This window comes from Lagopus muta, chromosome 1 (assembly GCF_023343835.1).
Source record: "Lagopus muta isolate bLagMut1 chromosome 1, bLagMut1 primary, whole genome shotgun sequence".
Classification (NCBI taxonomy): Eukaryota; Metazoa; Chordata; class Aves; order Galliformes; family Phasianidae; genus Lagopus; species Lagopus muta.
This window is the reverse complement of record NC_064433.1, coordinates 3,720,277-3,735,219: the sequence shown is the minus strand read 5'-3', so window position 1 is coordinate 3,735,219 and position 14,943 is coordinate 3,720,277. Positions and strand designations below refer to the sequence as shown.

At 48.3% G+C, this 14,943-nt stretch overlaps 2 protein-coding genes across 7 annotated transcripts in view; one reads left to right on the top strand and one right to left on the bottom strand.

Moving 5' to 3' along the window:
* The window catches only part of PFKFB3 (6-phosphofructo-2-kinase/fructose-2,6-biphosphatase 3), a 37,281-nt gene extending 25,639 nt beyond the window's left edge, over window positions 1-11,642 (bottom strand). For 2 of the 5 annotated variants that reach the window (XM_048933816.1, XM_048933819.1), the window contains exon 1: window positions 11,250-11,636. In XM_048933816.1, the coding sequence (XP_048789773.1) occupies window positions 11,250-11,528 (279 nt within the window). In that variant the 5' untranslated portion in view covers window positions 11,529-11,636. Of the gene's footprint in view, window positions 1-11,249 lie in introns of all 5 variants that reach the window. The other 3 variants (XM_048933815.1, XM_048933818.1, XM_048933820.1) reach the window with 3 other exon arrangements.
* Window positions 1-14,943, top strand: part of MKLN1 (muskelin 1) — a 679,793-nt gene that overhangs the window by 262,185 nt on the left and 402,665 nt on the right. The window lies entirely within an intron of this gene.

The window sequence follows — 14,943 nt, the reverse complement described above, 5'->3', positions numbered from 1 at the left end:
AACTCGCTCGTCCCTGCTTCCTTGCAGAGCTGGAGTGATACAGGTGATTGTTGCCCAACAGTGTCCCACATATCTTAGCTCCAAAAGCCACGATTGGGATCAGCACCACTGCTTGGGTTGAGCTGTTCCTTGGGTCAGCCTCCCTAAAGGTTCACCTCTCCGTTTGACTGATGGAAACCGCAGGCCATCAAGAAGCAAGGAGCTCTCAGTGTCCCACTTCTGCTTTTAAACCTGAGACCTACAGGGACTGCTTTTAGGACCTCTGTGAAAACCTGGGAGAGGGTATTGTCAATGGGTTGAAATTCAGACTAGGAAAATCCACAGCTACACTGAAAAAATGTCTAAGAACCAGCCAGCTGAAAGGCACTGTGAAATGGCAAAGATTTCTGAGTTCTCTGAGCCAACAGCAGAAATAATCAAGAGATGAAAGATTCTGGTTGAGGACGTGCTCTTCACACAATGGACATCCCAATTTTGATTTTTCCTTCATTGATATTTTCCAAACAGACACAAAAAATCTTTATCTGGAATTTTTAGATAGGCTGAAATAATATGGGGAGCTTGCTGCCAAACATATTTTCTCAAATATATTTATGTTTTTGTTTTTGTTTTTTTTCTCACAGTGACAAGCTGTTAACAAATGCTCAGGAAAAACTCAGATGGAAGCACATTGGCTACTCTATTGACCATGAGTTGTCTCTGCTAAATATGATGGAAAAGACTGGAAAATGCATTCTAACTACTTCAATGTTTCTGGTCACATTACCCATCAGAAACCCAGAGCAAAACTCCTTGCCTTAAGGAGGCTGCAATTCTACCTTCCTCCTCCTCAAAACCCAAGCAAATGAGTATAGGAGATATGTGTTTATCTCACATGTTCATCCATAACGTGTCAGTGAGCCCAGCACGTCTCCATTTGAGCCTTCAGAGACAGGAAGGTCAGAGCAAGAGTTTCACATTTCCCAGCCCGGCTGTTTACTCTGTTCAGGCGGCATTAAAACAACTGCTAGAGCATGGCCTGAGTCAACACAAGCTCCGACAGCCGCCCAGGCAGGCTCTCCTGCCAACTTCCCAATAAAGAAAGTGAGTGGTGCTCAGGCTGAAGGCATGACCTTCCTTTGCTTCCTGTCATGCTTTTGTCGCCTGGGCTTGCATAATCCAGGGCACCAAAGTGATGGGCCCTTGTGGATGCCCTGGATTATTGGACAGACCCTTGGGATGCACACTCTTGGGTCAGGCAGACTTTTGGGTCAGACGGGCTCTTGGGTTGCCCAGCCCATGCACTGAGTCAGTGGGAACCCCAGTTTCCTGCACCCACTGGGATGCTGACACGGATCATAGAGCATTTCCCACAGCTGTCAGCTGTGCAAGATAAAGATAAAGGTCATCGCTACTGAGGACCCCACCGGTGTGAGATGAAGGCAGCTAAAAAAACCTGAAAGCCCACCTCCATGCAGCCTACCAAACCCAGAAGACCATAGCTCCCTTGGTTGTGGAACACATGCTGGGTCACATGCGATAGCCTTCTGATGTAAAAATCTAGTCCTTTTGCATTCAGACAGACTCAAGTCATCGATGGAGAGGGGTGACTAAGTCCTGGCACTGGCGCACACCAGCCACATCCCACATTGCTTTGTTTTGTCTTGTTTGCTGTTAGCCACCGTGGCCATGGCACCAACCCAACCCCACGGCTGGCTGCAACCCGCAGCCCAAACCAGAAAAGGTAATTACAGATTTTCCAAAATTCGGCATTCAAACAGTAAATCCCTACCTAGGAAAGGCCAGTTTCCACCCACTGTCCTCTACCAAGGAGTTATGAAAAATGCTGTCATTGCAACAACACTTTGTTGAGCGCTTTTTAAAGTTTTATAAAATCACATTCAGATTCATAACGCTGATCTGTTTGACTTGGGTTGGTTTCTGAGCAGCTCAGCTGCTCCCAAAAATTACCAAAAAAAGAAAAAAGAAATACAGCAGCAATTAGAGGCAATTTCATGCTTAAGAGAATCAAAGACTTTGCAGACCGTGCTCCCCTGTGCACGTGTTATTCCCAGTTGCTGAGGTGGAAACCCATTGCCCACTTTTGGCAAAGAAACCTCAAAGAAACAAACAAACAAATCACTGCTGACAGGTGACTCTTCCGCCTCAACTCATCCTTCTCAGGGCACGGTTCTACAACACAGAGATTTCGGTGGCAAAGCTGCCTAAGAGTTCCTCTTCCCACCCCAAATCCTTGTCCTTAGCTGCCAGCTGCACCCAGCATTCCAGCTGGGAAATTGACATAGATTGAAAATAACTAACAGCTTTTTTTTTTTTTTTTTTTAATATTAGAAAGAATTTATTCTCAGAAAGAGTGGTGATGCACTGCTGTAGGCACAGGCTGCCCAGGGAAGTGGTGGAGTCAATGTCCCTGGAGGTTCAAGAAAAGGGCAGATGTGGCACTGAGGGACATGGTTAATGGCCATGGTGGGGATGGGTCAACTGTTGGACTGGATGATCTCAGTAGGTCTTTTCCAACCTTGATGTTTCTGTGATCCCTCAGTGCTGGAGCTCCCTTGGGCTGTTAGGGTCTCCTATTGGCATCAAGATTGGACGCTCGTCTGGCTCATGCCCTGTAAAGGGACAAGTTTCCCCTAAACAAATATATGTCGATGACTTAGGAGCTTTTATTCTCCACTCATGCAGCAGTGCCCATTTGTACTTCTAGGGGCAGGATAACTCAGTTTCCTGGGACTGCTTGCAAACAAACACCCTGTACTGCAGTTTCTCCCTGTTGTTTACCAAATGGTCCTCAAGCTTTCCTAGAATTCCCTCCTTGGCAGAAGAAACCCAAGCACCAGCAGTTGCTGTTCATGCTCCCGTCGCGTGCTGGCAGCCAGAGGGACTCGAGGTTGGGAAGCAGAGGCAGCATTTCCTCCCAGTGCACACGCGAGTGGGGCGTGCACAAGCCATGCAGCTCTGCAGGCTCACACGTGCTTGGGAGTGTTGCATTGGGCCGTCCCCCGCATGGCAGCGAGCTCTGCATGGCCAAAAAAAGAACGTGTAAACAAGTTTACCCTGCTGCCCTGCTAAAGTGCTCGCCCTGGGTCAGTTTGGGTAAGCCAGCTGCTAAGCGGAGTGCTTGGGGTTTTGGCTCAGGGAGGGGAATCAATCATTTTGGCTGGAAGGGTTTTGAGTGTTAACCTGAGCCCTGCTGCAACCCTGCCCAAAATCATGGTGCTGAGGGCAGTGCCCCCTTTTTTCAGCAAATTCATTGTCTATTCCCCATCTCCAAAGCAGCTTCATTCCTACCCAGGTCATTTTGCAAGAAGTTTGTCCATCTCACACTCTGCACCCTGATCTCAAATAATCCAGTCTGGGGCTGGATGAACAAAGCTTTCCCTGATATCCAGCCCAAACCTCTCCAGGTGGGGTTTTAACCTCTTGCTGCTACCCAAAAGGGCAAAAGTTTTGTGTCACACTGCTGTAAGCACAGAGCAGCGATGCACACCAGGACATCCCTGCCCTTGGACAGGGGACACAGTGTCGCATGCTCCAGCAGGGACAGGCTTGATGCAAAGAGTGCTGGATCTGTAGATAAGATAAGGTAAGATAAAGGATTTGGACTGCTGCCACACTGCTGTCGGAAAGGAGCTGGCAGCATGACTGCAAGCATTGCTAGGTGCATGTGATGCTGAGAAGCCAGGATTGCATGCATCTCCCAAAATTCACTGGAGATGTGCCAGGTTTCAGAGGAGGATTTCTCACCAGCTAGGTTGCCCTGTGTGTAACAATCACAATTTCCCTTTGGAGAAGCGGCATCTTAAAGGAAAAAAGGACTAGGAATTGTGGCTGAGAACCAAGCAGCTCATTGCAGGAGTGTACAACGCCAGGCTGCACCCATATGTGGCACGGAGATGGCACTCAGAGCAGTGCTCTCACCGGGATGGGATGCAGCCAGACCTATGCACAGCATTAACCCTGGAGCAGAGCCACCAGCAGAACCCCCACTGTTGTCTCATCAACCCCCCTGATGAAGCCCCACGTCACTGTGGGGCTGGGGACAGCCTGTCCAGGTACAGTAGCACTGCTGTGGGCACACACACAGTACAGTGTGCTGGACTCGCTGTCTCATGGTATCGAATTGCTGTCTTTGCAAGAAATAGCACAGGCTCGTTGCAGCTCTGTGTCTCTGCTCAGGTCCTGAAGATCTCCAAAGAGCAGCTAAAACCACAGCCACCAGCAGATTGCTGCGCCCTCCCGTGCCTCACTTTCCCCTGCCACAGGTCATATATCTGGTCATCCTGTCATCCTCAGATGAGGATTGACATGCTGGGGAAAAAGGAAAAAAAATCTCAGCATCCAAATATGAACCAATAGAATGATGTCCTTAGGGCAAAAAAAAAATAAAAATAAAAAAAAAAAAAAAAAAATCATGAAAAAGGAAGGAGGAAAAAAACTGATAGCGAGGTGGTGGAGTCACCATACCTGGAGGTGTTCAAGAAAAGGGCAGGTGTGGCACTGATGGACATGGTTGGTGGGCATGCTGGGCATGGGTTGATGATTGGCCTGGGTGATCTCAGAAGTCTTTTTCAACCTTAGTGATTCTATGATTCAGTTTCTACTTTTGGGAGGAGGTTGAATCAGGGAGAGCAATACCAAGGAGATGTTTCCTAACGGGGATTTGTGGGAAAGCACGAAGAGAATGGGTTTGTGCTCTGGGAAGGGGAAATCTTAGAGGGAGAAGCATGGGAAGAGCTTTCAGACTGGAAAAAAATAAAGGTGTTATGAAGAAAATCTAACCATTCTCAATAGTGAGGAAGATTAAAGGCAGGTATATGGTAAGTTGCCCAGCTTTAGAGGGAAAAATGGGGAAATGTTCTCATGGGAGGACAGGGAGTTGTTTGGAGCTTGATGATCCTTGATGTGCCTTCCAACCCAAGCCATTCTATGATTCCATGAGTCCCCTGGGGGAAAATATAAGAGAAACTGAAAATTGCTCATCCGGGGACCATCTGTGATGGCCTTTTCTTCAGCCTTCCTGCTGCTAAAACGTGTCTGTGTTTTAAAAAAAAGCCGGTAGCCCTACAGAGACCAAAGGCGGCTCTCGTGTGCGTGTGTGCACGCACGCAGCAGGCGAGCAGCAATCACGCCTTGCTGGCTGCTGGTTTTGAAATCCACCCACGTTCTTCTGCTAAAAGCCCGTGGTCATCTGATTTTATGTGAACACCTCCAGAGCTTTGCCTTCGCAAGAAGGGATCTCAGCAGGTTCCTGCCGCGGGCGAAGATGCGGGGATGAAACTGTGAGGCGGCTGCTGTGGCAGCGGGGAGAAGATGTAAAGGATCTGGGAATCAGACAGCCTTCAGAGGTTGTTTTTTCTTATGGCAAGATGGATTTTTGTCATAACTGAGGGTGTGTTAGGATGGGGTTAGGTTGATCTTTCCTTCCCAGGGTGACCACTGAGATTGGTCTTTTCTAGGTAGACTGGGCTTCCCATGCTGGTGGTGGCACAGGTAAAAAGCACTTAGGTTGTATTAACACCTGTTCATTGTAAATTAGGAAATATTTCTTCTCAGAAAGAGTGATAAAGCAATGGAGCAAGCTGCACAGGGAGGTGGTGGAGTCACTGTCCTTGAGGGTGTTCAGTAAGAGGGTAGATGTGGCACTGAGGGATACAGTTAGTAGGCATGGTGGGGATGGGTTGACAGTTGGAATAGATTATTTTAGAAGTATTTTCCAACCTTAATAATTCTATGATTTTATGATTCTAAATATAGCAGAGGACAGTCTTCCATCCATGCAGGAGGAAGGCAGGAGACCAGCAGCCCCAAGTAGCTTGGTCATTGCCTGGCCCTGGGAAGGCAGGCTGGAGGGATGGGTGCCTGCTCCCAGGCCAGGAGATAAAACAGTGCTATCAGGAGCTGTGTCTTTACCTGGTTTCACAGAACCACAGAATCACAGAATGGCCACGGTTGGAAGGGACCTCAAGGATCATGGATCTCCACCCCCCTTGCCACATGCAGGGCCACCAATCTCCCCATTTAATACTAGACCAGGCTAGCCAGGGCCCCATCCAGTGTGGTCTTAAACACCTCTAAGGATCCCATCCACAATCTCTCTGGGCAGCCTGTTCCAGCACCTCACTACTCTCATAGTAAAGAACTTCCTCCTGACATCCAACCTAAATCTTCCCTCCCTCAACTTAAAACCATAAAAAAAAATTTCCCCTTGTCCTGCTGTTATCTACCCTTTCAAAGAGTTGATTCCCCTCCTGTTTGTAGGAGGGGAATCAATTCCCAGACTTGGGAAGTCTGAGAGGCTGTAAAAACCCATCTCTCCCCAACAGCTGGTTTCTGTGAGCAGGGTCCCCAAAAGCACCCATAAGAATTCACAGCCTGTTGTAAGCCTCTTATCCCAATTTTGAGCAATTACAAGTGGGCTTTGCTGCTTGACTTGCCCTGGTGGTGCTCATTGCACAGCCCCATGAAAGCTGCACCAGCTCCAGTAGGAACACAACTGCTGGGCATGGTGCATCCTTCAACACATTAAAAGCTCTTAACAAATGCTAGAAAAAGCTAAGGAAAGTGTAATGTCACAGTGGAGAGATGATGCTCTTTGAGTGCTTTCTTGGAGAGCAGGGATATATTAGGATGGGTGTGATTTTGGGGACGAACACCTGTGCATTTGAGTTGTTTTGCCCAAGGGGCTGAAGTGAAACTAAGAGCCACAAGGCGCACACTCTGTTGAGAAGCACAGGCCATTGGGAAAGAGGGACACAAGGGAGTTTCCAGTCTTCCAGGAAAGGTGATTGATGAAAACAAGGTGACGCTTTAATTAAAGCACGAGTGAGTGAGTGAGGAAAGCTGGAGAAAGCTCGGCCACACATTTTCTCCCTGCCCTTTGAGTAGATGGCTTTGAGCAGGTGCCCACGTGGTCACAGACATCAAGACAGGCCCCACAGTGGAGGATGACACCCAAACCCCCCCAAGCAGCTCCTGACAACTGCTCTGCTTCTCTTCAGCTGTGTCACTAGGAGATGTAATTCATCTGTGCCCGTAAATTCCCCTTTGACACGAAGTGCTCAACACATGCACAGGACTGCCAGGAAAGCACAGAAGCAAGCAGCGGATGACGTGACCAGCAAGCACAGCAGCGTGTGCATTTGCAAGCCAGAGTGATGAAAGGTGACAAAATTAGCTGTGTAAGTACCAAATATCTGCAGAAAAGCACATCTCCACCCTTTGCTGTAATTAGTCTGGAGAATAGACAGGTTTGTGGCAGGTTGTGTTGTAATCTGAATACTTATATACAGGAGTTATGATTTCATAGAATCATAATCATAGAATGGCTTGGGTTGGAAGGGACCTTGAAACCCATCCAGTTTCAACCCCACTGCAGAGGGCTGGTTGCCACCATCTAGATAAGTTGCCCAGGGCCACATCCAACGTGACCTTGAATGCCATGATAAGACATCCACAATGTCTCAGAGCAACATATACCTATTGCACTACATGCAAGGATGCCCTCCATATTGCTTTCAGACTAAGGAGAGATGCTTAATTCAACTAGGGTGCAAAGACCACAAGGCACCACTTCCTTTCCCATCACCAGCCCAGCAAAGCTGAAGTTTCAGACACAGATCCCTCAGGAGCTCCCAAACTCCTGTGCATCCATCCTTCCTCTCCCACTTCTGCAAGCTGTCACTGCTGCTCCAGTCTATGCACGTGGTCCTGCTGCAGTGTGGTGCAGAATGGGGACATGCAGTGGCCACTCTGTGTACCATAAGGAATGCTCCATGGAGGACTTCCCCCAGACATACACAGCAACCCTGTCTGGAAATGGGACTTCTTCAAGCCTAGGGAGCAGACAGTGTGGAGGTTTATCATGTCTATGGAGTTGCAGCAGTGTTGCAAAGCTGCTGCTGACATCTCTGAGCAACCTTACCTAGCTGTAATGTCTCTTCATTGCAGGGTAGTTGGACTAGATGACTTTTAAAGCTCCCTTCCAACTCAAATGGTTCTATGGTTCTATGATTTAGGCAGCAGAGCCCCTTTCCAGGGACATGCTGTCCCCCATCACCTCTCTAAACCACAGCCCATGCCCATTCAAGCCCTCTTCTCCCATAGAATCACAGAAAGGCTTTGGCTGGAAGGGACCTTAAATACCATCAGCACTCAAGAAGTATGATTTTTGGTAGTACCAGAGAAGACCACTAATGCTCAACATCATCACCAGCCACTCCAGAATTTGTCCTCTCATAAATCAGCCCCAAGTCTTTATTCTTTCCCATTTCCCAGGTTTCCTCAACCTTTCTTCATCGGAGGGGTGCTCCAGCCCTCTCACCATCCTCATGGCCCTCTTCTGGATCACCTTCAACAGTTCTGCATCTTTCTTGTGCTAGGGGCTCCAGGCCTGGACACAATGTCAAACACTTTTTATTGTAGACCTTGCATCCATCAAGTCCTTTCATACTGGCTAATTTCTGGAGCCATACCCGTGGCAGCCCATTGGTACCAGCACCATGTGTTCAGTCTCTGCTCTCTGGCTTTCAATCTGATCTCCAGGCCCTTTCCAGTCTGTAGTACCACAGTAAATTTTTTTGTCCTTTGACAAATGTCCTACTCTCTGCCAAGATCCTGTTTGTTTATCACTTGCTCACTCCCAGCCTTCCTCCCATCATTTTTCCCTGGCATTTTTCAGGCCAGGTGAAGGCTGTTTTAGTTGAGAGCTCCCAAAACTCCCATCGGCAGAACTGCAGCATGGCCAGCATTTGTCGAGATAAGAAATGAGATTTTCTTCAGTGCTCCCAGCCGATGTGTAGTGTGTCAGAAATCAATTTCTTCTCTGAGCCCATTGCTTCTAACTGTCCTTGAGCATCCCTGCTAGAAATACCTTTCTTTATGATCTGAAACTGTCAAATGCCTTGAGGTTGGCTGAATGGCAACTGTACTGCAGGCATGAATCACAGATCCTGAGGTGATGCCACTGGCTGCAATGCCTGGAGAGAAAGGAAGCAGAACAGAGCCTACATGCGCAGGATTCAGCATGGATTTGTCAGGGAAACCCTGACAAATGCTAAAACTATATGACTGAGAAGCCAGGAAACTAGGGAGAAACATGCATTTTACTCCCAGGATACTCTGTTTCCACATGAAAACATGGCTGGAGGCCTCCAACATGAAAGCCCCAGTCTCCACACGCGTCAGGCTATTTGGGGTTTGTGGAGCCTCCAGGCAGAGCCTCCCCTGTGCAGCTGTCAGTTGCCCTGAGCAAACCCTGGAGTGAGGTGCTGCTCCCAGAAGTCTCCCAAAGGTTCAGCCTTCTTGCCAAGCTGGCTGGAGGCCCTATTTTCCCTTGGGAGGGTTGGCTTTACATCCTGACTTCAAACCCTCTGGGGCCACCACCTTCAGCTTTTCTAGTCTCAGCAAGTCTTACAGTCTTCATATGCAAGAAGAGTTCCTTGCTGGGGGGGGCTCTTTGGAATGGCTCATGAACAAAACACATCTGCAGTGCCCTCTGAGCTGTGTTGGACCTTCCCAAGGTCTTTTTGGAGGAGTTGCAAGTTGATGAGGGAGCTGCTGGCAGCTGCTCTGGCATTTCAAGGTTGACCTCGAGAAGAGGTTTGTAAAGGAGCTGTGAATGGGACAGAGACCAAGAGATGCAGAGCTGAATTCTCCATTGCAAGGTGACAAGGACATGCAGGGTAGTTGTGCCACAACAAAGCACCTTGGCCACACTTTGCTCCCTATTCTCACCAACCAGCATTTTTCATTTTCAAAGCCTGATGCATTCTGCTCTCCTCCCACTGCCTGCTGCCTGCGATCTCTCCTTCTGCTCTAAATGAATCCGTTTATCGCCTAAAATTAAACCAAGACACGCAGCCTGCTGTGCTGTCAGGATGCGAGGGTGTGAACCACATCACTTCTCATTAAGCCTTAAATGGCAACATCAATCTCTGCGCCTGAGATCACGGGCGCTGTGAACATGACTGTGGGCAAACTGCCTCACACCCCAAACATCCTTCCCACAGCAGGGAGAGGTGAGAAAACCCAATCCAGCCACCTCTTCCCAGTTTTCAGTCCATCCCTGCTGCTCTTTCACACCACACCAGCCTCAGTGTGCAGGATACCTGCAATGGTACCCCGTGCCCCTTCCCCAGCTGCACACTAGCAAGGAGACACTGCTCTGCTTCAGCAAAGAAGACGGGTTAGAGGCTGAGCAGCATCCTCTACTTATGTCCTTGCATGCCTTAATTTACCCCCACTTTTTTATCTCTTGGACAAGGCTTTTCCTCACCCAGTTTCTCCACCCAATAGAGCTCCTGGGACAAGAAGCCACCATGAGCGGATGCCAACCATGTCAACACCACCCTGATGTGAAGCAATGATAAGAAGAAGGTGACATGAAGGCCTCCATTTTTCAGCAGTTCAGGGAAGGATGGAAAGCTCCTCCACCCACCTGCAGGGCAGCAAACAAGTGCTATCAGGGCTGAGAATCATAGAATCATTAAGGTTGGAACAGACCGCTAAGATCATCTAGTCCAACCATCAGTCCATCACTACCATTCCCTCTAAGTCATATCCCTCCATGCCACACCTGCCCTCTTCTTGAACACCTCCAGGGATGATGACTCCATCACCTCTCTGGAGAGCCTGTTCCAATGCCTCAGCACTGCTCCTGGGAAGAATTTTTTCCTAATATGCAACCTGAGCTGGGTCCTCCTTGCCCCATGCTGCCAAGCTGGGTAACAGCATGAATGCTCTCCATGTAACAGAGTTACATAGGAAGAAGAGATTTGGGGGGATGAGAGAGCATGATAAGGGGCTGTGAGGTGGAATACCCCTCTCAGAAGCCTGTCTCCTCCCAGGATTCAGGCGGCGCAGTTCCTCCAGCTGAGCATCTCCCAAGGACAGACACAAATGCCTGCAGGTTGCCAGTTCTCAGCCTGCATCACCCCCAAAACCCCTCCAGCACCTCATACTCAGGCACAGAAAGCTCCTGCTAGCCTAACCCTCCTTCTCTCTTACACCACCCAGAGCAAATTTACCCCCAAAAGCAGAGAGAAACTAAAAACCCACAGCCAAGGGCACACAGTTCTGCAGTCCCCCCACATCAGCATCATAGCATCTCTGCGCCCTGGACACACAGCCAAGCTTGGTGCTCCCATCTTGCACCCCTAAAAAAGAGTCTATGGGACATCTCAACGCCTTCCCCAACCCCCCCCAACCCCATCTGGGCATGCTGCCCACCCCAAATCCCCAGTCTCTACCTTTGCGGAACGGCATGGGTGGGTGGGATGCAGGGCTGCGTTATCGGTGGTTGCCGATGTCCGGCTCTGTGTCTTAGTTTTATCTTCCTCCTTCCTCTCCTTTTTCTTTTTCTTCAGAAGGAAATGGACATATTTGGGCAAAGCCCAGCAGAAACCGGCGTCATTTGGGGGCAGGCGTTGCAGAAAGGAGGAAGTTCTTTGGATTTTGCAGCTCTTAACCCTTTGCATCCCAGAGATAGCAGGGCTGCCGAGCTGAGAGCAACAGAGCATCAATCTCATCTTTGTTTTGCAGTGCTATTGGGCCAAACTGAGAAAATGCTGCTTCTCCCAACACCAGGAACCCAGGCATTCTATTTAGCATCCTCTGGCCACCCTTGTACAAATAAGCTGGGCTGAGGCTCACTGGTGGTGCTCCCCAGGGCTCAGTACTGACTGAGTACAGGGCTGAGCTGCGATCTGAACCCAGGTTTTGAAGCACCATCATTGTGGTAACCATCCAACCTGCAGTTTGGATTGCAGCAGGAGGTGAAGGTGGAGTGTTAGTGGCTTGAAAGTCGTTCATTTTTACTACGGCTTCTGTACCACCCTCATTGGGGGTAGAAGACCTTCCTCAAAGAGGCTGTGGCAGTGGCATTGATTCTGCCCTGCTCTAGAAGGGATGGTGGCTGCATGTGGAGACATTCCCAAACCTCAACCTTGAGTGACAGAAGCATGGAAGATTTGGTAACATGGGGATGCTGAGCTTCCTGCCAGCATCTGGAACCTGTTAGTGCAGCTAGTTTCTGCCCCATCACCAGCCAATACAGCAGGAAACACTGAAGATGAGTCTCTGCACAGGCAGGTCATGCAGACAACCATTTTTTCATGGCAAATAGTCAGAAAACTATTATTACTAATTTTTTTTTTTTTTTAGGAGGGTCTTTCTTGACTCCATGCATGCCAACACCCACGTGCAGGAGGGACCCCCCAAGCACACCCAAGGCCAGGGTGCCATGACAGCCACCTGTCTTCTGTGGGATTTTCTAGCAGAAGCAGTCATTTTTTACAGTAAAGCTTTTTTTTTCTTCCATTTGTTGGATTGATTTCCACTGTTTACTGTACAGCAGCTCTGCTGATCCATCCCTAGCAAGCTTGGCTCAACATCAGTGCTGTACTCTGCTGAAATGAGTGCTGTTCCTTTAACTGACAATCTCTGGAAAACACAGAGACTTCTGTAGTTGTATTTCTTGGGATAAATGCTGATTATCAGTTCATCTCTGGAAGAATAACCCAAGAATGTGGTATAATCAGGTTTAGACCCAATTTTGAACTTGGGCACCACATTTATCAGAAGTCCGTGTTTGGATGCTTATGTCTGGATCTTTTGTCCATTATACCCTGCTCATGCTTGCATAGTCTGGAAAGTGCATAAATCCTCAGTTGTTTTTTGTTTTGCAACCTTGATCTTTCTCAGATGCTCCAAAAGCATCTCAGTTGGAACATCTCAGAGGTGACCAGGATCCATGTTAGAGGTTAAGATCCATGGGAGGACCTTGCTTCCATCAGGGAGTGAAAGAAGCTTTACCACCCCCTTTGCACATGGAGTGGTGCAAAGGGGGTGGCAAATAAGTAAAACACCTGGTTGATAATTGGGATTTGCTCCAGTTGCTGTATGTGTTGGGCCAGAAGGCTCCTGGACAGAACCGTGTCTCCGTGTGTCTATTCTGCTTTTCCATGTTTCCTCGTGGGCCATCTCTAGAAAGCAAATTGCATGTTCCAGCCAAGACCATCGTAGGAGTCAAAGCATCTTGTTGCCTCATTCTCTGTATTACATCCTACTGTTTTTCACCCACAGAAAGCACCTCGGGCATCTACGTGGTGCCAAGCAGTTTAAATAAACAGGAAAGTCTCCAAACATAGTCTGGGGATTTCTGGTACGCTAGGATTTTCATCCCTCACCCAATATTCATCATAAGAATGGCACAACATTGGGAATATTTAAAAAAAAATCTGGAAGATGATGTCAAGATGGGATTTAGATGGAATCAAAACAACATATGGCTTGGGTTGGGGAAGCAAGGATGGCTCTTCTCTTGGTGGAGCACAAACACCAGACTGCACGGGCAGAGAATGCAGCTTGGCATCACTCAGGCTTTTAGGAACAGGTTGGGCAAACATGCTGGGAGTGGTCCTAGCCAGCACTGATCCTGCCTCGGGGCTGAGGGATGGTGTAGATGGATTCTTGAGATCTTCCCAAGGCTTCCATGCTGGGAGAGACACCTACAGCAGCAGCGTTTGCCAGCACCTTTCCAGCCGTGGCCTGTAGGAAGCTGTCTCCAAAGGAAACAAAAGCATGATTTAATGGCTACTGAAATGTTGGTGGAGTTGTTCAGTTAAAATTAATTCAGTGAAGAGTTCTTTTACCTTAATACCAGGTTTTAAGCCCATGTTTGGCTGAGATGCTGACTGCAGCCAGGAAGGCAGTATTTGTGCAGAAAACGGTGGAGATACAGCCCAGACTCCTGACAGACTCCAGCTAAAAAACAAAACTACTCATTTTCATCAATATTTGCACATTTCAAGGGGCAGGGGAGATGGAGTGCTCTGCCATGCTAAGATTCTCAGCATTTCTGCATATACCTAAGGAAAGTGGAGAGACATTAACCTATACACGAGGAATGGATATTTCCATCAGTGATGGCCCAGCCAGGAAATCACTACTGAATTGACCTGCCTTTCCCATCAGCAGCATGGCAAGATGATGCACTGTCTGCAAGCCAGAGATGTCAGTGCTGTTCTTGGGCAGGAGCCATGCAGTCATTTCATGCTGAGAATCGGACACAAGGATCCACTTTGCAAAGAGGCTTGTGCACTATGAACAAAGAATAATGTGAACAGCTCATTTAAAATATTTATATCATCTAAAACTACTTGTGTGGCACAAACCCAAGAAAGACAAGGGTGCCTATAATAGCTGGCACTGAATGCATGATGTTATGCTTACATGATCAGTCAGGCTTGCATAATTCTATTTCTTCCTTTTGTAAGATGCTGAATTCCCTGGGCATAGGCTGTTAGCCCCTGGCCTCAACCCCTGCATTACACGGTGATTGAAGGTGTTGCTTCCCCAGACCTTATCCCCCTGCTCAGCTATTTTGCCACTGCTGCTCTCCTAAGCCAATCTTTCCTTGCTCCCAAGGTTGTACTTCAGTGACCAGCCACTGGCAAAGCTTTGTGTTGTTTATAGCCCCGAGCCTTCTGTTTTCAGTCTGCATCCTCACTTCCAAGGCTTTTTCCAACCATCCTGAGCTCCAGGTAGCAGAGACACCTGATACCAAGCTCTGTTTTGCAGCTGGTGATAACACAAGTTTGACGCTTCAGCCTTGAAAATGTAGCAGAAAGGAAAGTTGCAGAGAGGCGTATGGCTTCTTACTATGTCACCGACAGTAACAATAGCGTTTCAGCTGGGAGAGTAGATGGCACACAACCAGGTTGTCAAGAGTTTAAGGTGCAGCATAGGCTGGAAACAAGCAGCTCTTGGAGACTCTCCAGTCAGGCTCCACGTGCACTGCAACCTGACCTAGACAGATTATTTTTGCTAGCCTGGTATTAGGGCTGGCATCCTCATATCACAAAGATTAGGTGCGCTATAAAGGTGCCATGAGAAGATTGGATTAGAGTGATGCAGGTCAAAGACTTAGCTAAAGGTGCTCTT